Raw genomic sequence first — 25,283 nt, 5'->3', positions numbered from 1 at the left:
AATGAAAAAGAATGTACGTATGTATTTCTGTATATAACTGCATCACTTTGCTGTACACCAGAAACCGACACAACATTGTAAATCAACTACATTTCAATAAAAAAAAAAAAAGAGTGCGGGAGTCTGGCTTAGGCCAGGCAAGGGTGGCTGGCAGGTCCTTCCAATGCCTCTCGGCCCCAAACGCTGGGCCAGATCCTCTCCTCCTGGCTTCTCCCCAAGGCTGGCCCACAAGGTGGCCTCTCCCGAGTGCCTTAGGAAGTCCCCAAGGATGTGTTAGAAAGCGGAAGCTGCAGGTAGACAGGGCAGTAGGAAAAGACATCATAAAAGTGTTTCAAACTCTGCCAAGTCAGGGAGGACTGTGAGAAGTAGGGCAAAGCGTGGCCTCCAGCGATGTCTGGGGTGTGAAGCAGGGAGGACGGAACGCTGTGGGTGATTAGTGAGGCGTGCTGCGCTGCTGGGTCTGACGAGGGACTGGCCACACCGGATTTGCCACCCCGGCCCAGGCGGATCAGTTAGGGCACTGCCAGCCCCGAGGAGGGGTGTGGACGGCTCGGGCTGTGGCTGTGGCTCTGTGTTAAGAAGCACCCGCTGTCACGTGGTGGGGACAGGGCGAAAATCAGACCCTGAACCCACTTGGCCCACCTCTGAAGAAACACGCTCAAGTTTACAAAGCAGCCTCTGGCTGAGTCTGACAGATCCCCACGACAACCCCGAGCTGCTGGTGTCACTGTCCCCATTTACAGAAAGGGAGACGGAGGCGAGGAGAAAGAAGTGCCCTGGCCCAGATGGCAGGGGGAGTCAGGTGTGGATGGGCCTTAGCTCACACCTCCAGGCCCCGCCCCGCCCGGGGCGCCCACCTCTACTCGGCCAGGCTGTTGCGCACGGCCTCCTTCTCCTGCAGGGCGGCCATGGCGAGGCGCAGATGCTCCTTCAGCTGCTCGATCTCCCGCTCCGACCGCGTCCTGATGTGGTTCAGCTCCACATACACGTCCTGGTACTTTCCCGACGTGAAGCGCCTGTCCTGGGGGGCGGGGACGGGTTGTGAGGTCACGAAGCCCTCCTTCCTGGCCCTGCCCACCTGCCGGCACAAAGCAGCCAGGCCCCTCCACTGCCCCCTTGGCCTCCTCCCTCCAGGTGGCCCCCCTAGATGGCCCCCGGCTCCACCCAGTGACACAGGTTTCAGCGTCATTTTCATCCCATTCAAGATGAGAGCTGAGGCTCAGGGAGGTGAAGCTTTTGTCCGAGACCACACAGCAGTGAGTGGCTGGGAGGAGAACCAGGTCAGCCTGGCCCAGTGCTTGGGCCGCTTCCATGAGTCTGGCTCACACACACTTCAGAGCCACCAACATGCAGTGGGTGACAAAGGGACGTGGCACCAAGGGTGGGCCAGACTGGGCCCCGAATCCTGGTCCCCCAACTCCCAGCAACACGGCTTATCCCTCACTGCAACGCACGCTCCACACGTGCAGGGGTTTGGGTCTTGTCCACGGCTGTCACCCAGCACCCAGCACCCAGCACAGTGCTGGGCACATAGTGGGTGCTCAATAAATATTTTCTGACTAAATAAAAGCAAATGTGGCCTTGAGCAAGTCACTTACCTTTCTTAGGCTCAGTTTCTTTGTCTGTAAATGGGAATAGTGACACCTACGTGGGGAGGCACGGGAAGAGCCTGATGAGGCCAGGAGTGGCCGGCACAGAGCAGGTGCTCACAAGATGGGGCCCAGCTGGATCCAGGGGCTCCCCACCCCGCTGACGCCCCGCCTTGGCCGGCTGGGACTCACCTTCTGCATCATCTGGAGCTCATCCCGGAGGCACTGCACCTCCTTCTTCAGGTACTGCAGCTCATTCTCCTTCACTCGCAGCAGCACCTGGGGTCACAGGTGCCAGGCTGATGCAGGGCCAGAGGCCAGAGCTACCCTGGCTCACCGCAGCTCTGAAGCATGGCTTCTCTCTGCCTCAGGCCCCTAGAATGCAGCTCCCAACCTGCACCAAGACCCATGTCCCCAGGAGCAGACTCCTCCAGGAAGTCCTCTCTGATTTCTCCCTGCTCTCTCACCCTGTCCATACCATGTGAGTGGGTAGCTTACGGTCACCTCTGCTATGGCCTCAACACAGAGCCAGGCCCTCCACCTCAGGGCAAAGAGCATGAAAAGAAGCCATAGTGTGAACCAGAGTGGGCTGGGCTTCCTCACTAACCCCTCCCCAAACCCTGATGAGCAGGTACCGCTACCCTGACCTGACCCAGGAGGAGACAGGTTCAGCCAGGACGAAGGAGGCTTAAAAGCTTAGACTCTGGGGCTTCCCTGGTGGCGCAGTGGTTGGGAGTCCGCCTGCTGATGCAGGGGACACGGGTTCGTGCCCCGGTCCGGGAAGATCCCACATGCCGCGGAGCGGCTGGGCCCGTGAGCCGTGGCTGCTGAGCCTGCGCGTCCGGAGCCTGTGCTCCGCAACGGGAGAGGCCACAACAGTGAGAGGCCCGCGTACCGCCAAAAAAAAAAAAAAAAAAAAAAAAGCTTAGACTCTGGGGCCAGGTTGCCTGGTTCAAATCTCAGCTCTCATACTGACTAGCCATGTGGCCTTGGGCAAGATACTTGACCTCCCTGTGTCTCAGTTTCCTCACCTATAAAATGGGAACAGTACTGGCATCTTTCTCATAGGACTGCTAGGAAGCTTCAATGAATTAGCAGATACAAGGGCTTACAGAAATGCCAGCCACAGAGTAAAGCTGTATATAAATTTTTGTTAAATAACAACAAAAGGCTAGGGTGGCCCCGGGATCACATACACATTTTTTCACTCTGGCTTCTCCCAGTAAGGGAGGTGCTAGCTCCATTTTACAGATGAGCCACTGGGCTCAGAAAGGTGAGGTGACTTGCCATGGTCACACAGCAGGCGGGTGGCAGGACCCACCATGGGAGGGCTTTCACCCAGTCAGCCCAGTAGTGCTGGGTGCACAGCAGGCGTCCTTCCTAGCTGCCCCGTCCTCTCCCGGCTACAGGGCAGACCCAGCCTGTCTGGATGCACTCCCCACACCCAGGCCCCAAGAACCAGCCGGGCAGCCTGGCACAAGGGGTGGACGCACCTCCAGCTCACAGGAGCTCCGCTCGCTGCTGCGCCCGCAGCCGTTGCCGGCGCCCTGTGAGGCGATGAAGCTGCGCAGCCGGTCAATCTCCTCGGACAGGCGGGCGTGCAGCTCCTGGGAGGGGTGGGGTGGTCAGTGCAGGGGCGCCGGGATGCCCACGCCCCACCCCCACCCCAGCGGGGCCAGGCCCACCTGGTTGTGGCGCAGCAGCTCCTGGCCCTCCTGCTGGCAGCGCCGCAGCGTGTGCTCGCGCTCCTCCGCCTGCCGCGTCAGGGCCCCAATCTCCAGGCACTTCTGCGAGTACTGCTCTGACAGCACCTGCAGCTCCCGCTTCAGTGCCTCCACATCTGACCTGCCCAGGGCAGAGGAGGGGAAGGATGGCTCGGGCTCTCTCGCCCTCTGCCAAGCTGGGTCAGGTCACATAGACTCAAAGCAGCTTAGGGTTCCTGGTTTCCGCCCTAGTTTTGCCTTCAGCCGGCTGTGGGGCTGTGAACTGGTGACGGCCTCTCTGGGCTGCAGGCGCCTCCTCTGTGAGGGGACGGGCTGGAGAAGCCCATCTCTAAAGCCTCCATAGCCCCAACATGCCACGGCAGAGGGGCACCTACTGGCTGATACTGTAGCCCAGCTCTAGGGAGACACTAAAGAGGGGAAGAGAAGGGTGGAGACTGAGACTGGCTAGACAAGAAGGGGTCTGAGAACTGCCGTGTGCACTGGCGTGGGGGTCTGGCTGAGGTCCCGCTGCTTCTGTTCCCGGGGCCGTGTGACCGGAGCAGGCGTCTCAGCTGGGGACAAACTGACATGCCCTCTGCCAGGGGTCTTAGCACAGGTCCCCCACTCATAATCAGCAGGGTGGACAGCTGGGCTCCTGGCTCAGAGGGAGCCCCTGTCCCCAGACCACAGGGCCCAAGTGCCATCTTACTGGTGCTGTTTCTGGAGGCCATCCGGGCCCTGTGGGAGACTCTGTGTCTTGCTCAGCTCCCGGCTCAGCTCCTCCTGGTAGGCCTTCTTCATGGCTTCGATGGCTGGAAGCAGGGCAGAGAGGTGGAAGGGAGATTGGGGAGGGGTCAGCAGCAACAAGCTCCACTTCCTCCGGGACTCCATATGGAGACAGGAGCAGAGAGTGGTAATGCAAAGAGCACTGGGCCGGGCTGCGTCATGGACTGAGTGGCTTTGGGTGAGCTGCTCAACCTTTCTGAGCCTGTCTATCAAGGGAGGATGACAGTGCCTGTCTGATGGACCCTGCTGGGGAGACGCCTCAATGTCTGACCACTGGTACCTCTCGTTGTTAGTGATTTCTTGGTAAGACCCCCCACAGTCCTCCCTGCAGAGCCTGGAAGGTTCTTTAACAAGGTCCATCTGCCTGGCCCAGCCTAGTGGTCAAGAACGCAGGCTCTGCGGTCGGTACAAATCTGTGTGACTTCGTGCAGAGGACTTAACCCCTCTGTGCCTTGGATTCCTTATCTGGAAAACAGGGATGACGACAGCACCTTCTCGCGTGGGTTGTTGGGAGACAGGTGTAGAGCATGCAGAACAATGCATGGCACCGAGTCAGTACTCAGACACTGGCCCCCACTGGTTTATTTTCAGGCTGTGAGCCCCCAAGGACTGAGTCTCTCTCCACGCTCACACGGGGTTGTTGTGAAGATTAAACAAGTCCTCATTCATAGTCTTATCCATAATTCCCAAATCCCAAAGCTCTGGCCACTGAAAGTGTTTTGTAACTCTTTTGGCGGCAACCCCCAAGCTGAGCGGACACAAGGCTATTTGTGGTCATGATTATCCCGCTGAAGTGTGGCTTTGAGAAATTTCCAAAATTTGCCAAAACCTTAGTGCTAGATTTCAGGGTGAAGCCCAGACCCTGCTGGAAGAGGATTTTTTTTTTTTTTTTTTTTTTTTTTTTTTGCGGTACGCGGGCCTCACTGCTGTGGCCTCTCCCGTTGCGGAGCACAGGCTCTGGACGCGCAGGCTCAGCGGCCATGGCTCACGGGCCCAGCCACTCCGCGGCATGTGGGATCTTCCCGGACCGGGGCACGAACCCGCGTCCCCTGCATCGGCAGGCGGACTCTCAACCACTGCGCCACCAGGGAAGCCCAGGAAGAGGATATTTAATATACATACCGGGTTATCTTTCTAAAATGCAAAACGCACTGACCCCAGGGTTTGGGATGAGGGGCCCTGGGCTTGAGTGCTTGAAGCAGTGGCAGGTGGTTAAGTTCCAGATCGCGTGGCCTCTTTCATCATTTCCATTATTCTGCAAACCCTATGAAAGTGGCTAGGATGCCAGGCACACACAGCAGGTGTACAGAGGACAGAGAGGGAGAGTTGGCCAGCATCTTGGGCATTCCTGTTTCTGACCTGGGAGAGCAGAGGGAAGGGTTCAGAGAGACTGACTGCTTTGCAGTCAGAGGGCTCTGAGCTCCGACGTCAGCTTCTGCCACCTCCAAGCTACGCCACCTGCGACAAGTCGCTAACTTCTCTGAGCCCCAGTCACCGCATCTGTGAAATGGGTTCACTCCCTCGGGCACTGCAAGGACTCAGGTTGCTCTCGTGGGTAACGGGCTTGGTAAACGCTCACACGTTTCCCTGCTCTCCCCAGGGTCCAGCCCACGCGCCCAGTGAGACGGCACTCCTATGAGAGCAGGGTCTGTGGCTGAGCGGTCTCTCCCCAGCACACGGCACGGGCCTGGGCATGGAGTTGGAGCTCAGGGCATGTGTGTGGCTTGAGGGGGGCTTCCCAGTGGCCGCAGGCCCCCGAGGGGGAGGAGTCACAACCAACGGTCTGTGAGTTGGGGGTCTTTTGTTGTCTCGGTTTCCTCTTTGCAAGCAGGGTTAGAGGCCAGATCTCGGGGCTCCTGACCCCTCACCCCACGTTTGGCACCCAGGCCCTCACCTCTTATTTACAGGCCTCCCGAATCCAGTGAGGAGGAGCCTCTGCTTGGAGGCTCACAGGGCTGGGCCCCACCGTGCCGCTCCTGCCCAGGGAGCTCACCTGAGGCTGTGGCCGCTGTCTCCTCGGCCAGGAGCCATTCCTTCTCCTGCTGCAGCCGCTGCAGCTCCCGCTGATGGTGGCGCTGCAGCTCCTCCATCACCTGCTGGTGCAAAGACTCCATCTCCGCCAGGCTGCGCTCGCACGCCTCCTGCGGGTGGGGGGCCAGGCGGTCACGGGGCCGCCCCCATTGCCTGGATGGTGGCCCTTTCCCAGCCTGTGACAAGAAGCCTCAGGGGCAGGCCTGCCCTGGTCCAGGCTTCACCACTTCCCCCAAGACCCTGGCATCATCAGCCTGTATCTGCCCCTGCTCCCCGCCATCCACAAACCTCACCCTGTCACTCTCCTGCTTCGAACCCTTCTAAGCCTCCCCATCCCGCAGGGCCAAGTCCCTGCTCCAGTTTCTGACCCTGGTGGTCTCATCCCTGGCCCTCTCCCACCAAGAAGTCCCATAGTTATAAAAAAAAAAAAAAAAAAAAAAGCACAACCAGTTCATGGCATGTTCACACCTCTGAGCTTTAGCTCATGTTCCCACTGCCTGGAACATTCTTTTACAACTTCCTCTTCCTGGGTAATTCACTTGGCCAGCAGACCAGCTTCAAGATCCTCCTAGCTCTGACTCTGGGCAGCCTCTCGCCTGCCTCCAAAGGCTCTGCTTCTGCCAGATCATAAATTCCCCCAAAAGAAGGAAGATTAGATCCAGCTCAGAGTCCCCGGGGTCTGGGCTATGGCCTGACTTGTGGCAGGTGCTGAGTAAGTCAGCTGAAACTAATGGCTTACCACAGAATGGGGCTGTGTAGACAAGACTGGCAAGTTTTTAAAGGATTGATAATACCCACGGCTGGGAGAGTCAGCCGTGACCTGGTGCGTGGAGGGCCGTTTGGTGGCATCATCTAATTTTAACGACCCCTTAACCTAGCAGGTCCACTCCTAGGAATGACCCCACGGAAAGTCATACATGTACAAAGACTCTTGGACAGCGATCCCCGCGGCAAAGTTGGTAACAGATGAAAACTGGAAATAATCTAAATACGTAACAGGGAAGCCCTTAAATAAATTATGGGATTGAGCTTTACAGAGGACCCAGGCAACTGTTAAAAGACAGAGCTGCCCACACGGGCTGCTGTAGAAAGTGTCCCCAAAATTAGGTGACGAAAGTTGGTTTCTGACAATACACATGGTGGGACCCCAGTCACAGACACAAGACACTTAGAGCTGTAGGTCTGAGTACATGTACGTAAAAACACAGAGAAAGGTATGGAAAGATACTGTGGAAAGTAATGGTGCCCCAAAGATGTCTACGTCCTACTCCCGGAACCTGCGAATACGTTACCTGACATGGCCAAGGGGAATAGAGGCTGCTAATCAGCTGACCTGAAAATAGGGAAATTATTTTAGATTATCCTCTGGGCCCAAAGTAATCACAGGGTCCTTGGATGTGGAAGAGGAGGCAGGGGAGCAGAGGGAGAAGCAGAGGGACTACGGAAGGAGCTCAGTGGGAAGTGAGAAGGACTTGACTCTCCTTCGCAGGTTCTGAAGGTGAAGGAAGGGGCCACGGGCCAAGGAATGCAGGCGGCTGCCAGACGCTGGAAAAGGTGAGGAAACGGAGCCTCCCCAGAGCCTATGGAAGGAAACCTGATCCTGTGGATACCTGGATTTTAGCCCGGCGAGACCCGTGTCAGACTTCCACCCTACAAAACTGTGCAATGATAAATTTGTGTTACTTATGTTAGTGGTAATTTGTTACGGCTGCAACAGGAAACTCTATAGATGTGCTCAAATGGTAACGAAGGCTCCCTGGGGTTGGGAGCAGGCAGGGGAAGGAGAGTTCATGTGTTTGTTTCTAACCTTTTGATTTGTTTGAATTATTTTTGAAAATGTAAACAAATTCATTATATAATTTAAAAATATTTAAGATCATTAAAAAGGGAAGGGGAAGGGCTTCCCTGGTGGCGCGGTGGTTGAGAATCCGCCTGCCAATGCAGGGGACACGGGTTTGTGCCCTGGTCCGGGAAGATCCCACATGCCACGGAGCGGCTGGGCCCGTGAGCCATGGCCGCCGAGCCTGCGCGTCCGGAGCCTGTGCTCTGCAACGGGAGAGGCCACAACGGTGAGAGGCCCGCGTACCGCAAAAAAAAAAAAAAAAAAAAGGGAAGGGGAAGAGCCAAGGAAGAAACGGAGGCACGGAGGGCCAGTTAAGAGACTGCATTCTCCCCCATGCCACAGGGCACCTCGCGGCCGGTGGGCACTGACCCCCACCTCGCCAGCAGCCACATCTGGGGGCTGCACGGGCCAGTTTGGGGGAAGGGCAAGGGTCAGGCCCCCTGGGTCCAGGTGTTCTGAGTGGTGGGCCCGGGACACCTGTCCCTCTGAGCCTCTGTGCCTGTCCTCCGTGTGTGCCCCCAGTAAGGGCAACAGAACATGGCTTTGGAATTCCACAGACTGGGTCCTAGTCCTGGCTGCACCATGGAGTGAACTTGAGCAAGCTCCTTTCCCTCTCTCAGCCTCAATCTCCTCATCTGTAAAACAGACCCCGTACGACCAACTCAGGAGGGTCCCTAAGGTAAGTCAGCGTCCACCTGTAGAGATCGCCGACCTGTAGAGACCGGAGCACTATGGGAGATGGGACTGCTGTTCTTAAAGAGCCAGATCAGGCAGGCAGACCCGGCAGCCAATAGGGCGTCTGGAGGCCGACGTCAGGAGGTGGGAACTAGCCCACGAGGGGGGGCTCCCAGAAGGCCAGGTGCTGCTCCCTCTGACCTGCCTTCCCGAGGGCCCAACGTGTTGGCCGCCACCTCTGACGTGGATCAAAGTAGATAAAGAAGAACCCGTGGCCCCCACTGCAGTAAGCACTGAAGCCCTGCAGGCTGAAGCGCCAGGCCCCCGGCTGCCGTCCTGTGGTGGCAAGCCCCACAGGCTGGAAGAGGGGTGCCCACTCGGCCTGATACCAGGCTGGGGAATCCCTCCCCTGCTGTCACCTCTCCAGGGTCCAGTGACTCTCCAGCTGCCTCCTCAGGGACCCGAGGGGACGCGGATGGCTCAGCTCCTCTTCTCTGGCGCCCTCCCCCACCCCGTCTCGGGCTGTTGCCCCATGTATGCCCTTCTCATCCCCAGGCCTCCCATTCCTCCTGCCCATCCCAACCTAGCAGGACGGAGTGCTGGCAGCCTTGGGGTGCCCAGTGGGCGCCTGGGGACCAGGAAGCCTGGACTGCAGACACAGGTCTACCGCCAGCTGGAAGGTCCCGCCCCTTCTCTGGGCCTCAGTTTCCCCATCTGTAAGCTGAGAAGTCAGAGCAGTGCTTTTCAAACTTCATTTTAGTGACAGAAACCTCCTTCCAGAGGGAATCTAATGCAGGTTCTAATAGCAAAATGGACAAGGATGGAGCTGCTCTGGTACCGGTGGCTGTGAATGAACCCACCCAGACTGGACCCTCCACAGAACGAAGTCTGAAGCCCTCCGGGTGGGGGTCTCTGAGGTCCCCAGATGCCTCAGGTGGTGGTGTTGTTGGACCTCACCCTGTCTAGAGACGCCCCACCTTCCTCTGGCCTCAAGGGAGCCCTGACAACACTGTGCCTTCCCTTTCCCCCTTCCCCATGTCAGGTGATCCCCAAGCTAGACCTCTACATCACACCCCAACTCCCCTTGGCCCTGGTCTCCCTTCAGCTGAACGTTCCATCAACCACTCAGCCCCAGACAGCCCTTGGCCTTGCATGGCGGCCCCAGCTCCCAGCCGCTCCCCTCGGCCTTCCTCGGGGCAGTGGCCCAGCCTTAAGCTCACCTCCCTCCACATGCCCTCTGACACCCCTCTCTCCTTCAGCATCGTCCTAGCTCCTGACGCTGGCCCTACCCCCTCCCAAGCCCCCTGCACTCCAACCCCACCTTCCCGATGTCACTGTCAGACCCCACACCTCCTCAGATGTGTGGGATGCGATCCCAGCTCCTTAGCTTGGCAGAGTGGGGTCTCCACGATAGGTACCCACTGGCCCTCCACCTCCTGCTGCAGCCCACGCTCCCACCCACAGCTCCAGGAAGACTTCCCGAGAGCCCCACGTCCCCTCAGAACTTCTAGAAGGTCCCCCTGCCCAGAGCCTGGGATCCCAGCATTCTTTTTTGCTTCAGGCAAGGGCGTGCTGGCTGGGGGCAGCCGATTGTCAAATTTTTAGGGATTCTGTGGCACGGTTATTTTGCATAGCCATTATTAGAAATTATATAAACTTATAACTAATTAATTGTTACATTAAAAACAAAGCTGATACCCAAAATTCATCACTTCCTAATTATTTCACTGCATTTTATTAGTAGCTATGCTCTGAGGTTATTTACATCTCCTGTATCTGTAGGGTGGAAATGTCGTATGACGGCGGGCACATAGCTTCCCAACTCTGTGTCCAGGGACATCAGCCATAGCGGGAGCATTTACACCATGGAAATTGGTAAACGTTACAGATCAGGGCTTGATTTATCGTTTTGTTGATTGTCCAGATTTAAGCAAGAGATGAGAAAAAGCTAATAATGCTCACAGTACAGATTATACTTCAAAGCGGCGTGCCCTATCTATGACCATCACATTGTACACAGAACAAAAACCGGAGGCATATTCTTAAAAGAATGTTCTCAAACAGTCTCAACAGAAAACATCCTCTAATTCAGCAAAGAAGTTGCTATGACATTGACCAAGTAAAGTTTCAACTTATGTCTTGCTGTCTTACTCACTCACACAAACAAAACTGCCAAACGACATTCGTGTTAGAACGACACTCGTTTGTCGGCTAGCTGTGGATACGAGCATTCGGAAAAAAATCAATGGAAGTATTCTGAGAAAAATCAATTTGCTATATGGAATTCACAATAAAAACCATTACATATTTTTTATTTGTAAGTTGCACACTAAACATCCTTTATATCAGTGAAATTTACAATAAACACATACAAGTGTGTCAGTGTGTACACACACGTGTATTTTTTCTGGAGAGCTAGTTGTCCCAGGCATAACAATCAAAAGTGTCTCTGGACACGGCCAAATGTCCCCAGGGGAACAAAATCAGCTTGGTCGAGAGCCGCTGTCCTAGGTAGACCGTGCGTCTCCCGAGGGCCACTGGAGGCGCCCACGTCCCGCAGACCCCCTTGCGCAGGGCCTCGGCCTGGCAGGCATGGGCAGGATTTCCCTGTGCTTAGAGAGCGACTTCCAGGGGCCTGCCCATTAGGGATCCCACTCTCCACCAGGTCCCCTCTTCCCCAGACGTGCAGGTGAAGGGGTCTAAGTACAGAGGCTCACATGGGGGCTCACACACAGGCTCTGCAGTCAGCCTGACCCGAGCTCAAATCCCACCTCTGACATCTGCAGGCAGGTTGACCTCAGGCAAGTCACATAACCTCTCATAGCTCAGTGGCCTTGTCTGTAAAAATGGGCACAGTGCTCACGTCCACCCGCTGGGGAGATTAAATGAGATGATGAATGTCAAATGCCTCACACGGGTTCCGGTACACAGGAAGGGCTCCCAGAATATTAGCCGTTTTCTCACAACGTGGCAACCAGAAACCTGCCCCCACCCCCGACACAACAGCTCCTTGGCCTTACCTGTGAGATGTAGCCTGGGGGGATGTGGCCGTCCTCCTGGGACTTGGGTGCACCCTGAGAAGCCTCCCCTTGGAGACGCCGAGTCTCCATTTGGAGACGCCAGGCCTCCAGCTGGGCACGAAGGGACTGGACCTACGGGGCGGGGGCAGGAAGGCGAGGTCAGTGAGGGCCTGAAAGTGAGGATGGAGCTGATGGGAGGAAGTGGCCCTCCTGTGGAGATGCAGGCAAGGGAGACATTCTAGGTGTTTCCTGGATGGCCAGGTCAGAAACCCAGGAGAGTGCTGGCCCAGAGTAGGCTCGACAGGATTGGGAGCAGGACACCGTGGTCACCCCCACGTTATGTAGGTGGGGAGAAATGCCTTGGAGCCTCAGTTTCCCATCAGTAAAACAGTGATGAGGTCTACCCTATGGGACCATGAGACTGCTGGGAGGATTACATGAGCCAATGTAGGTAAAGAGGGCCTAGCACAAGGCTTGGGATGCAGAAGGTACTCAATAAATGGTCTCCTCCTTCTCTTCCCTCTTCCCTTCTCTGTGACTGCTGAGGACAGAACTCAGATGTGAAAACAAAAACAAAAACAAAAAAATCCCCAAGGTCCAGGAAAGAAGATTCTAGTTCATAAGGAATCGGGGGGCGGGGTGTGTGTGTGTGTGTGTGTGTGTGTGTGTGTGTGTGTGTGTCAGTGGCTCAGGGGTGAGCTCCCCATCACTGTAGGTATGCAAGATGAATGCCATAGTGTGACTTCAGGGATAGGGTGTTGGTAGGGTGAGGAGGCTCCCAGAGGCCAGCCGTGCTGCCTACCTCCCTCTCCAGGGCCTCGTGGCTGTCGCTTGGGGTCCCCCGGCGCTCCCCGCGGCTTTGGTTGAGCAGGGCGGTGAGAGGCACCCGTTTGTTCTCCCGCAGGGGCAACTTCTCCAGCTCCTGCCACTTCTTCTCGATCTCCTCACTGAGCCGGCTCTGCTGGTCCTCAGTCAGGGGGGCACCCAGGCCCCGGCGCGGACCCTCGCCGGCCGCTGTCTCCGTGGCCCTGCTGTCCGTGGCCTGGAACCACTTGCGTCGCTCCTCGGAACGCTGGGCCAGGTCCCGCTCCAGCTCCTCCTGCTTGGCCGGGCGGTCGAGAGCGCGGGCCGGGGTGCGGGCCCGCTGCGGGGAGCCCTGAGTCAGTGGGGAGAGCTCCACGTAGTCCAGTGACTGCCGCTGCCCATCCGCTTTCCGGGGGCCGCCCCGGCCGATGACCTCAGAGCCTCCCCGCTGCTCCCCCGCCTTCAGGGAGCCCTTTGGGATGCCGTAGCTGTGCAGCGTGTTCTCCTTATTGCAGTCTGAGAGCCTAGGGGGCCAGCAGAGCCACATTAGGAGAGACCTTGCCCTCTTGGTCCCAAAATAAGCACTTCTGCAGTGCCACCCATGCACCGGGGCCGGGGGACAGACCCCAGTGGAGGAAGCAGCTTAGAATTAGAGCTTCATCATTAACAGACCCTGGGAATCATCCCAGCTCTGTCACTTACCGGCAGAGGGTCCAGGGTACCTGGCCTCTCTCTCTGAGCCTCAGTTACCTCATCTGTGATATGGGACAACAGTGCCACTCACAGGAGGGACTAGGTGAGCAAATGTGTGCAAAGCGACCAGGAAGCCCTTTGAGAACGTGATCAAAGCATTAGAATTAAGGGTGTGCTGTTTGACAAGGCCCTAGGTTCAAGAGGCTCACGGTGGAATAGGGGAGATGCCCAGCGTCACTGCTGGTGAGATGAACGGTGGCTTCTGGGTGGGTGCACAGAGCACAAACTGTGGAGATCCGTAACGACTGCGGCAGTTCCCCTCTTCTTCCATAGCGATACTGAGTACGTGGTTACCCGGCCAAAAACTAAAGCATCCCTTGCAGCTACACGTGGCCGTGTGACTCCACCCTGCCCAGTGCATATGAGAGGTGGCACCTTTTGAAGGACCAGGCGTGCCCTGGCCTGGCTCCTGGCTGGGACCCGTGAGAATGTGAACAGTGCTCTGGCGCAGAGGCAAGGCTGTGGGCTGCTGTGGAGCGAGAAAGAAACCTCTCCCTTGCTTAAACCCGTGTTTGGGGTTTCTTCGTTGTAGCAGCGGAGCCTATATACGAAATCATAGTCCAGCTGCACAGTAGCTGAGAGTTTAAAAGGGCCTCCATGCACGTCCTCGCATGACACACCTCGGTGTGACAGGTGAGGAAATGTGAAACTCAGGCCAGACAGCAACTGGCCTAAGGCCGACCAGCCAGGGTGTGGCCAGGCAGGTGGACTCGCACTCAGCACCCCTCGATACCACGCCTCCGTTCCTACTGTCCAGCAGCCAGAGTCCCAGCCCCTACGGGCATCTGGGGTTTATCCTGTGTGGGGCTCTACCACCAGGTCACTCGGTCCTCCCGCCCCTCTACCCACAGTGAACTCCACAGTGAGTGAGCTCCCCACCCAGACTAAGTAGCCATCCCCTCCCCCCGACACAGGCTCAGACACAGCCCCTGCGGCACAGAGTCAATCAGCCACCTCATGGGACTGTCACTCACCGGCATCTTCTCCAAAGAGCCAAGGCCTCTCCCCACCTTTTCAGGATGTGGGGAGATAGAGAGGGACAAGAGGCAAACCTCAAATCCTCAAGGTATTTCTGGGTGAGTGCCACGGATACCCTCTGCCCTCTCCCTCTCCCTATTTTGTTGGTGGAGAAACTGAGGCCCAGCAAGCAGAGCCACAGGGCCCTCAGGTGAGTGCCAAAAGCCCACTCAGGATGCAGGGGTTAAGTGCCTCCCCCCAGGCCCCGGTCCAGCCCAGCACGTACTTGGTGACATCTGGGGCTGAGGTTGGACGCACAGTCTTCCTCAGAGCCTCGATCCAGTTCCTCCGGATGCCCGAGGTCATGGCCGACAAGGTATAGACAGCATCTTTGGTCTGTAAGTCCACCCCACAGGTAGGTTGCCACCCGGCCAGCCCCCTTGCTCCCTCCCCGCTATAGACTCCAAAGAGGTACCCTTTCCTCCCAGGTGGGTATCTAAGGTCTTGAGCCTGGAGGTGAGCAGAGCATGCAAAACCTCCCCTCCACTAGCCTCAAGAGAGCCTCATCGGCTCCAAGATCTCTCCAACACCCAAATAGTCCTGCCAATGATATCTGGGATTGCCCCAGAAATGCTCAGCGCTGGCAGCAGGGCTTCTGACTGGCTCTGAGGGCAGGATCTCCAGGTAAATGAGTGATAGGAACCAGTCTGGTGGGCCACGCCCCACCCCGACACCTCCTCTAGGGGACCCGCCAGGCATGACGCCCCACCAGCCGCCCGCAGGCTCACGTGGATCTGGAAGCCATAGTTGCGCTGCACCGCATACTCGGTGACGTCCGTGCAGCAGCGCAGATCAATTTCACCATCCAGCTCATCTGCCTGCAGCAGGAGGGCTCAAGATGGTCCCTGGACTCCAGTGACCCTACCAGGACCCCCAAGCCCCTTCTAGGTGTCCCCCGGCACCTGATGGGGGAGGGAGCCCTCCCATCTCATCGTCTCACCTCCTCAGCAGTGGAATCCCTGTAGTACTTGAGGCTTGAATCGGTCAGCACAAACCAGTGTTTCTTCCACTGTGAAGGAGAGATGGTGGTGAGGGAGGGGGTGCGGGGGTATGGAATGAGAGCGTGCATGTGTGTGTGCACCATTCCGCAGGCATCCTGGGCGCTGCCAGGTCAACCGTTCTGCTTACAGCAGGGGCCTGACATCCTCATCTGCTCTGCTGAGGGGTGGGGGGCAGGGGACAGGGGACAGTGCAGAGTCACAAAATCCACATTTGAAGTAAGCCTCCCCATTTCCTCTCTGCGGGGATAGCATCTGTGAAATGGGTCGGCTTCTCCTCAGTAACCACACCCTTCTCGTCTTTCTCGGAGCCCTTCTGATTTGTTGACACTTCCACAGGCTTCCTGATAACTTTCCACCAAGATCACCAAGGCTCCTACGTGCAAATCCCACCCAGTGCAATCCAGGAAGGGGATGTGACCTGTGTAAGGTCATTTGCCTAGCAAATCGGGGGCCAGAACTTCAAAAACCTTTTTCCATACACTGACCCCAGATCAATCACCCCAGTGGTCAAAGACAAGTCTACCAGAGAGCAGGACTGGAAGGGTGCCCAGGGAGAAGCATCTGAGTGCTGGTCGTATTCTGTTTCTTGATCTGGGTGCTGGTTACATGCATGTTCAGCTATGTGAATACATTATCTGTACATTTATGATGTGGGATTCTCTCTGCTCCAACCAGGGTTAGGTTGGCAGGACACGTAAGAGAGGGGTGGGGGCATCAGAACAGCCTGATATGAAAGTGCCAAGCTCAGCCCGCCTCTGGGCTTCTGACCATTCACCGGAATGCCAGTCGAGGTCCACCCACTGCCAGGGTCAGTGCATGTCCTCCTGGTGCTCTCCCACATCACTAAGCCCTTGTTTATTACTTCAAGTACTTCATTTTCTTTCCTCAGGAAGACTTCAAGGATGTGCCAGGATGATACTTTCTACTTCATTCCACACTGCCTCCCCTAAGAAACAGGATTTTAACATCCAAGAGACCAAGGTTACAACTATTGTATGCCCTGCTAGCTGTGTGTCTTTAGTCAGTGTCTCGACCTCTCTGAGCTTCAATTTTCTGACGTATAAAGTAGGGCTAATAAGACCCTAAGCCTCCTAGTGAAGTGAGAAATGCCTAACCCTCCCTGGAACGGCTCTCGTGGCACTTCGCATAGGGTCAGGCGCTAGGTTGTTGGGGATCATTCTAAGAGGCTGGCCTTAGAGCCACCCAGCTCTTCTGAATGGCCCGAGCTGCTGCTCAGGACAACTGTCCCTCTGTAAAGTGGGGCAGGGGTTCTGTGCCAAATGATCTCTTTGGCCCCTCCAGGCCTAGTCTGTGACTGCCTGAGATGGCAGCTGGATGGGCCTCAGGTGCCCTGAGTTCTAGGCCAGGGTTTGCCCAAGGTGCTGCTAGGCCTGGAAGAGATTAAAGCCCCTGTGGGCCTGTCTACTGTCTGTGCACCGAGGGGTTGGGCTGGCTGAACTCCCAGGGCCCTTCCAGCTCGGACATTCCAAAACCCTGTGAAAGAGAATGAGTAACGGCCAGTTCTGGGTGGAGCCCATAATCTCTGCCCTCCAGAGACCTTGGGTGGGGGAGGCCGGGAAGGGTCACTGGCAGGGTGCCCGGCCTTGTGTGAGCCTGGAGCCCGGCCACCAGAGGACTGGAAAGCAGGCAGCGGGTACGAAGGCTGTGGGCTGGAGGGAATAAAGCATGTGGGTAGGAAACACAATGAGATTCCCTTTGGCTCCGTGCCCTCCCCGGCATGCGGGCTGCACACAGACCCAAGCCACGGGTGCATGCAGGACCTGGGTGGGGAGATGTCCCTTCCCAGGCTGGGTGGGCAGGAGGCCAGCTCCAGCTTCAGCTTGGCAGCCAGAAGGGTAGAGCTGGTGAAAGGCTACTGTCCCTTCTGGTTGTAAAGATGCACACATTAGAGAAAGGGAAGGGTTATTAGCTGAGGCCCAAGCAGGCACTGGGGGTTGCGTGGGGCCCTTTACATGCTTAACCTCTGTGACTCCGTTATCCACCCTGGAAAGAACTATCATTATCCAGTATGTCCATTTCACAGATGAGGCCACCGAGGCCAGAGAAAGCTGTGTGACTCACTCGATGGGGCCCCAGGTTGGTGAGACTTCAAGAAATGTGGTCTGAGCCCCACCCCCAGGGTTGGAGGGAGCTGCTGTAAAGCTGAGTCTTTGGGAGTCTGTACGTGTCTCAGGCTGGATGATCTCTGTGAACCCTTCCATCCCAGACCCTCGGATACCCAGCCAGGGTCGTCAAGAGGTGGGAGGGCTGAGGGGCTCTTGGTGAGAGGAGGGGATGGGGTGCAGGGTATGAAACACCAGGAGGCCGCCATCCCTGGTGACCTTTACAGACTGCAGACTGCTCCAAGAGGCTGAGATGACTAGCAGCCTCTGCCCTCCTACCCCACAGCCCAAGGCCTTCTTTCCAACAGGACAAGAAACATCCTACCCTCAGGGCTCCCACTCCGGTCCCCACTCTGTACCCTCTCCGCCCAGAAGCCAGGGTCTCTAGAAACTGGACAGGCTCAGCCACCTGGGCCCTGCAGCAACCCCACCTCCCACCCCCTACCCCACCCCCGCCTCAGCCCTCCTACCTCTCCAGGCTCATCCAGGATTGACATCCATCCCTTCTTGAAGTTGAGCAGGTCGGGCTATGGGAAGAGGAGGAGGCAGATGAGTCAGGTCCAGCAAGAACCAAAGGGGCCTAGGGAGGAAGGGGGGATGCCCATCCTGCCCCCAAGTGAGGTCTTGGGAAGCCCGGAGGGAAGGCTGAGGGCCCAGGTAGCCCCCTAAATCCAGGCAGGCTCCCCAGCCACTGAGGCAGCCTTGTTCCCTTTCCCGAACATCTGGCAATCTCTGAGAGGTGGGCTGGGTTACTGGCCACCCACCACAGACCTCTGAGCTCCCTTCCCACCAGCCGGCTTCCGCACCTGAGAGTGGGACAGGGGGCAGATCTCTGACTGTAAAACGGGACCCTTAGAGAGCTCAGAGGACAGGCCAGATCAGCAGGGCTGAGCGAACCGTCCAGTTCTCGCTGATGAGGCCCAAGCGGCCCAGCAGGACAATGCCTTAATGCTCCTACCCATTCCCAACCCACTAACCCTCCCATGGTCCAACCAGCCCTGCCTTTCCCTCATCTCCTGGAGAGCCTGAAAGATGGAGCCAGGCCCAGGCTGTGGTCAGAGACCTCCTGGTCCCCCCCTAGATCTCTGGAAGGGCCGGGGAGATGGCACCTCGGTCCCAGCAAGCCCTACCTGCCGGGTGCTGCTCAGGGGGGCGCGGCCCCGGGGTCTTGGGGCTCCCAGCTGCAGCATGTTCCACGGGGGCCTGTGAGCTAGGTCCCCCCACCTAACCCTAGATGACGAAACTGCTCATCCAGGCATTTTCTCTGGCCAGGCCTGTCCACAGACCCTCCCTGCCTGCTAGGGAAGCCGCTCGCTCGTCTACGTCCCGCTCCTCCTGCAGAGGTTCAGCTCCTGCCGACTGGCTGGCGGGCCAGGCTGGCAGGCAGGGAGGAGGCGGCCACCTGTAGCCATGGCTCTGAGCCCACCTATCAGCACCTGCATCACAGCCTCACCAGGCCAAGGTGTCCGGTTGCACGGAGGGAGCGGGTGGCATGGCTCGGTGGGGTGGGCGGCGATGGCGATGGCGGCTGGAAACCTGGAAACCGGAGCCACCTGACCTGGCCACCTCCCCTGACCCGCCTTCCTGTCAGGGAGCCCCATTCTCCTCTTCCTCAGCTGGAGGAAGAGACCTGAGAGGGGTTTGGGCCAGCAGCCTGGACACCCTGAGCCGTCTCCAGCCGTGGCCTTGGGACCAGGGCCCCTGGATCTCGGCAGGCCGGCAGCCCAACTCCTGCGTCGCAGCCCCTGCCCGGAGACCTGTCTGAGGGAAGGGACACAGGCTCTGCCCAGACCTGGGAAACCCCAGGCTGCGTATGCCGTGTCTGCTCTCTCTCCTTCCCCGCCCTGTTCCCCATGTGGGCCGGAAGCTGCTCAGGGTGGTTCCAAGCTAAGACTTAAGAGCGGTAGCCATGCTCAGGGCCACCAAGTCACCTGGGTCCACATGCAAATGGAGACGCCCCGTGGCCCCAGGGCCTGGCAGGCTGCGGCCCCAGGGGAAACGTGCTGAATAACTATCCACCCTCCTCTACCTCCCTGATCTAAATTCCTGTGCTTCTGGGGCAGTCCGCACCTCCACCTCCTGGAGCTGAGAATGAGAAGCCAGGCTTTCTGGGACGGACCACGGAGCTGGCATCACTGTGCTGACCCGAAGAGAGCCCCCGGAAAGGACAAGCAGATAACCCAGCCAATCGGACTGAGCTGAGCCAGGGCTGGGAGATCAGCCATGCGCTTCCAGAGGCTCGGGACCCTGAGGGCTGCCTGGGAAGTGGGGTCATGGTGACCTTCCTAAGTCACATGCCCTCCCTGACCCCGGCTGCCTGATGTGGCTAATGATAGCGGGGCCCTGCCCTCCCCCCAGTTCCGTGAGAGAACTGAATGGGCCACACGTGGAGATGCCAGTACACACACACCACACACATGCCGCACACGTGCCGCATCAAGCACGACACGGTGCGGTGACCTTGGGGAGAGGAGTTTTTAAACCTGCTGGCACGAGAGGTCCGGAAGTTACCCTGGAACCCCCACCAGGGGTCAAAAGGTCTGATAACAGAAATCTCCTCCCCTGCACCTTCACGCGTGCCTCCCCAGGCCCAGACACCATTCCTCCTCCTGCAGGAAGCTCCCTTTCTCCTTTTTCCTTTCCGGAGCACTGAAAGGTCCTCACAGCGGGCCCTCCTTCCTTTGGCCACGGGTCAGCACTGCCTCCCTCTGGCCTGGACCATAGACACAGCCTCCTGTAAGGACACTCTGGCAGAGGACCCGATCCAAAAGACCGAATGTCACACGCCACTTAAAACCTCCAGGGATGGCTCCAGACAGCTTCAGAACAAGGTCCAGCTGCCTTAGGATGGCACAAAAGCCTCAACCTGGACTCCCCACTGCTTAGGGGGCCCCATGTTTATGTCATCACACATCCTCTCTGATGCCCAACACATCAGGACTAGTAGGCCCTCCACACATGCCTGTGTCCTCTGCTTGAAATACCAGGCCTCCTCCTCCTTCAACCAGGCAAACCCCTCTCATGCCTTAAGACCTGGCTTAATTGCCACGCCAGAGGCCCCTTTCCCAGTACACACCACACACCACGCCAGACGACCTCCCATGGCCTCCGTTGCATCTGTGATTGTCTTGAAGCCATTTATTTATCCCTCACAGGCTAGACTAGAAGCAACTCAGTCAGGGACATGTACTGTTCATGCCCCAAGACCCGAGGACTCAGGGAACGTTCGTAAAAATTTCTTTCTTTCTTCTTTCTTTTTTTTTCTCTCTCTCTCTTTTTTTTTTCCTTTTGGAACCAGGCCCCTGTTCTACGCAAGGAAATCAGCTGTGAACAAGAAATGTGGCCCCTGCCCTGGTGAAACCTCAGGACAGAAACAGACAATAAACAAGTGAACAGGTATATAATTTGATGCCAGGTAGCAGCTGGGGAATGAAGCTCCAGGGGCAAGGCTGCACCCGGCTAACGCAAAAGGAGGTAGAGCAGATCCTGACTCCAGGCCTGGCTTCCTGAAGCCTCTAAGCATTTACCCAGTCACAGCACCTTTGCCACTTGCTCGTTCAGATTCCTGAGGTCGGGGAGATGGGGCCAGGAGAGATGAAAAGGGTAAGAAGAAGAATCAGGAAGGACACCGGCCTGGAGCAGGCTCAGGTCTGAAAGCGGCCAGGATGAATCCGGTAAACACTGTCAAAGGTGATTGTGAGCCCCCCCCCCCCGCTCCAAAGCCTTTCATGGCTCCCCAGTGCCCCTGACCAAAGGCCAAGCTGCTCTTCCTGGCCTTTGAGGCCCTCCTTCCCAAGTCCCTTTTCTATGTTTTCACCATTTAATTCCCCAAATATGGCCACCAGCCTTTGTCCACACTGTCTCTCCTCCCCCAGTCCATCTCCACCTGACAAAGTCCTACAGTCACAGGAGGACATCTCCCTCGGGAAGCCCCCTCCCATCAGCAGGGATGTGCTGTCTTCCTCCACATGCTGCTTCTAGCAGCCTTACCCTTGTTCAGTGTGTGCTTCCCCAGGAAAGGCAACTGTGTACATTTCTTATCTCATCCTGAGAGAAGACTGGGACAGACCTGGTTACAAATTCTGGCTCGGCCAGGGCCCAGTTGTGTCACCTGGGGCCTGTAACTTTACCTCTCTACACCTCAGTGTCCTCATCTGTTAGATGGGGAGTTACCATCAACCTTCAGGGTTCCAATGTGGTAATGTGAAAACACCCAGTTCAGGGCCTGGCAGGCACCCAGTCAGCAATGAAACCACCCCCCACTAGCCGGCTGGCGGGGGGGGGCAGGCAGGGGGCGGCCAAGACGCTGACTCAGCTCCTCCCCCCACATGCCTCTCTTTCTCCCTGACAGGGTAGGGGAGGCTGCTGACAACAGGAAGGGCCAGCAGAGAGGTGGCAGGATGTGCAGAGCCTGAGGAAGTCCAGGCAGTGAGCAGGTCATCACACTCACAGGGGCAGGGCCCCTGCATACACCACCCTGCTCAACCCTCCCCACTCTCCTCATCAGGCTGTCAGAGCCTCCCTAGGCACTTGCCAGAAACCAAAAGCAGTCCTGCCCCTCTCTTCCAGAACATCACGGTCAAGGGACCAGAGTGACGTGGAAAAGGGCTACTCCTTCCCGTACACTCAGGGTAACCTCTGGCAACTCACCAACGCCCCTCCCCAAGCCTCAGTTTATCCGACTGTAAAATGGGGGTAATGGTGAACTCAGCTATGAGGTGCAATATGATAAATAAGGCACATGTATTGAGAGAGCTTGGGTAGGGCTCATCCCCAAGAGAAAGGCAAATCCCTGCCACCGTGTTCCCCACCCCCAATAGCGGGCCTGCCCCACCCAAGGTCCCAGCGCCACTGCGAAGTGGCAAGCCCGGGAGAACATGGTATCCTGTTTCTTCAGAAGTCCCAGGATGGGCTCTGGTCAGGATGGGACGAGGCGGCCCCTTCTCACCCACCCAACCTCCGCCCAGCGCCCACAAAGGCGTACAGCCTTCCCAGGCCCACATCAGCGCGACTCATCCGAACCAGGCAGCGCCTCTCTCCAGGCCCCGGCGAGACCCAGATCCAGGCCAGGCCCATCTCCGCTCTTCCCGTGGCCCAGAACCCTGAGACCCTACGGATCTGGCAGTTTAGGGGAATCAGATCAGGTTTTCACTAAGGGGGGAGCTGGATGGGAGAAGGGAAAAGGCCACCCGGAATCTGTCCGTGATTGGTCCCGCAAAAGTGAGGGGGTGGTGCCTGGGACCGAAAGTTCCCATCTTCTCGGGGGTTGCCCGGGCTTCTGGCCCAGAAAGGTGAGGCGGAGGCCGGGGGAAGGTGAGGCAGGACGGCCGGCCCGTGCCGCCGGGGTCGCCCTGTCTTCCGGCCGAGACCTTCTCTAGCCTCCGAGAAGTGAGGAGGGGGCTGCCCAGGAGGGTAGCGGCTCGGCTCTGGCTCTGGCCGTTGCTCTCATCCGGACCTGGGGCGCAGAGGGGCTGCCCCCCGGGGAGGCACTCACCGTCATGGCGGCACCCCGGGGCGGCGAGAGCAGGAGGCAGGAAGGTGGAAAGGGCTCTCGGGCCGGGCTCAGCGGCGCGGGAATCCCGCCGCCGCCGCCGCCGCCGCCGCCCCTCTCGGCCACCCGCCGCCGCTCGTCCGGCCCTTCCCTTCCCCGGCGCTGCCCCGGCCCCTTCCATCCGCCCATAAAACTTTTTTTTTTTTTTTCAAACTTCCTGGGAGGACCCGGGCGGGCCAATGGGTGGCGGGGAAGCCGGGACAAACAGTGGCGGGGGCCGCGGGTGGGCCAATAGGAGCGCGGGAGGGGCCCGGGGGCGGGGCCTGCTGCGACGGGACGGGTGAGCTGGGGCAGTCTGGGCGGGCGGATGGGGGCGGATGGAGGCGGAGGGAAGTGAGGGCGGGCCGAGGTCTGACTGCGGGCAAGCTGGGAGGAAGGAAGGGCCTAGCGTGCAGGTGACTCCGTCGGGCCACGCCTAGGGAGTGCGGGGTGGGGGCGGCTGGGTGTGGCACCGTCGTCATCCAGCAACGGCTCCCCGACCCACGCCAGCCGCCGGACGGAGCGATGGGTCCATTAGGCCTCGGCGCCTCGGTTTGATGGCGACATGGGCAAAGCACTCATTACTACCAATTCAGCGGGTCCCACACGCCAAGCCCTGCTCGTTACCCATCTAATGGACTTTCATCCTTACCACAAACCCGACCTGTGATGTCCTTGTCCGCATTTTACTAATGAGAAAACGGGGGCTCGGAGAGGTGAGCCAACTTGCCCAGGGTCACACAGTAAGAAGAGACGGGATTCCTAGCAAGAAATCTAAGCACAAAGTGAGTTCTGGAATTGGTAGGGCCTTCCCTAAACGTGCCCTCCTCACGGGGGGGTCTTTCTCGCCTTAAGAACCTCATTTTGGGTTCTTGGGTGTGGGCTATACCCATTTCTCACTTTCCCAGAACACTTGGTGGTTTGTAAGAGTACTTTTGCCCTGCAGAAGCTCCTCGAAGCCCGCAGCTGAGGAGGTACTGTGGTGGAATTTGTTGCTAAATGCATGAGGTGGCTTATGGGGCATTGTGATTTAAACCCTGTGTTACCTTAAGCAAGGTCCTTAACCTCTCTGTGCCTCAACTTCACCCTCTGTAAAATGGGATAATGCTGTTATCTCACAGGCTACTCTAAGGATTAAGTGTCAATTTAAGTAAAGCACCTAGAACAACCCCTTTATCCCTAGTTAGCTCTCCTTAGGTAGGGGCGCAGGGGAGCTTGGAATAATTACCACTTCAGTGATTCTGCCATCTCAGTTTGGGGTTTGAAAATTATTGCTGTCATGGTTATAATCACTATCCCCATTTCATAGATAAACAGAGGCCCAGGGAGCTGAAGTTTTCCCAGCATTTCCCATTGGAATTCTCTCCTCCACCCTGAGGAATGAGACCAAGGGTAAGTCCTCCTAGACACTGGCCTTCTGGCATCCCTGTGCTGAGTGTTCCCACCCTACCCTGTACCTCACTCAGGCATTTGGTCCTTGGGAGACTGCGTGGACAAACAAAACACCTCAGCTACCACCAATGCCCTACCGCAGTGGCGTGGACACCTGGCAGTACCAGCCTCCTTGCTGGTTTCCTGGCCTCTGGGACTCCCTTCTGGTGCCCTGAACACAGTGATGAGAACACTCCCCTGCTCAGAGTTCTTCAACACTTCTCCACTGCTGATAGACACATCCTTGTGCCTGCAGTCATGTCCATTATCATCTGGCCCCTGCCTGCTGTCCTCCCTCTATCATTAGACACACACATTTCACATGCTAGGGCTACACAATGCTGGGAAGTCCCAGAATAAGCCAAGTCCTCTGTACCTCCCTCACTGCACATGTTGCTCTGTGCCATGCCTGGAACACTTCCCTTCCTGTCCTCTTAGGCCCCAACGTACACACACTCACTCTCTCCCTTCCCTCCCTCCACATGTTTGTTTGCCTGGAAAATTCCTCCTGACCCTTCAAGTCTCAGTCCAAAGGAAGCCAGAGTGCCCCCAGCACAGACTTAGAATCTCCTTTCCCAGGGCTGCCTGTGTGAACTCCCTGCATCTGTCCACTCCCCAACTCAAGTGATGACCACATAGTGTTCTAATCAGTTATATGTCAGTGTCTTCACAAACTGTGAGCTCCTTGTGGGCAGGAAGTGGTTTTTGTCTATATCGTGGTAAGCCTAGGGCCTCAGCCCACATTAGGTCCTTAGTAAACACTGGTCGAGTGAATGAATGCACAAATGAAGGAATGACTGCCTTATTGCAACTTGCCCTGGTAAGACAGAGATGGCACAGCTTCAGGGACCCAGGAGTGACTTATTAAACAGGGCCACCAAACCTTGGGGTTCTCCAGTGTCAAAGCATTACTCTATTGAAGATAACAACGTGAGGCTCAGAGAAGGGAGACAATGGCCCAAAGTCACACAAGTTAG

At 57.4% G+C, this 25,283-nt stretch overlaps 1 protein-coding gene across 6 annotated transcripts in view; it reads right to left on the bottom strand.

The window, feature by feature from the left end:
* The window catches only part of TRIOBP (TRIO and F-actin binding protein), a 57,632-nt gene that overhangs the window by 1,213 nt on the left and 31,136 nt on the right, over positions 1-25,283 (bottom strand). For 2 of the 6 annotated variants that reach the window (XM_059082274.2, XM_067010165.1), the window contains 12 exons: positions 17,816-17,872; positions 15,162-15,230; positions 14,950-15,039; positions 14,448-14,557; positions 12,450-12,975; positions 11,648-11,779; positions 6,072-6,219; positions 4,002-4,104; positions 3,275-3,434; positions 3,083-3,196; positions 1,782-1,868; positions 858-1,021 (listed from right to left, as the gene is read on the bottom strand). In XM_059082274.2, the coding sequence (XP_058938257.1) occupies positions 860-1,021; positions 1,782-1,868; positions 3,083-3,196; positions 3,275-3,434; positions 4,002-4,104; positions 6,072-6,219; positions 11,648-11,779; positions 12,450-12,975; positions 14,448-14,557; positions 14,950-15,039; positions 15,162-15,230; positions 17,816-17,872 (1,758 nt within the window). In that variant the 3' untranslated portion in view covers positions 858-859. Of the gene's footprint in view, positions 1-857; positions 1,022-1,781; positions 1,869-3,082; positions 3,197-3,274; positions 3,435-4,001; positions 4,105-6,071; positions 6,286-10,340; positions 11,500-11,647; positions 11,780-12,449; positions 12,976-14,447; positions 14,558-14,949; positions 15,040-15,161; positions 15,231-17,815; positions 17,873-22,839; positions 23,026-25,283 lie in introns of those variants that run through there. The other 4 variants (XM_059082276.2, XM_067010164.1, XM_059082277.2 and 1 more) reach the window with 4 other exon arrangements.

This window comes from Kogia breviceps, chromosome 12 (genome assembly GCF_026419965.1).
Source record: "Kogia breviceps isolate mKogBre1 chromosome 12, mKogBre1 haplotype 1, whole genome shotgun sequence".
Lineage (NCBI taxonomy): Eukaryota > Metazoa > Chordata > Mammalia > Artiodactyla > Physeteridae > Kogia > Kogia breviceps.
The sequence above is the reverse complement of the archived record's forward strand: the minus strand, read 5'-3'. Positions and strand labels throughout refer to the sequence as shown.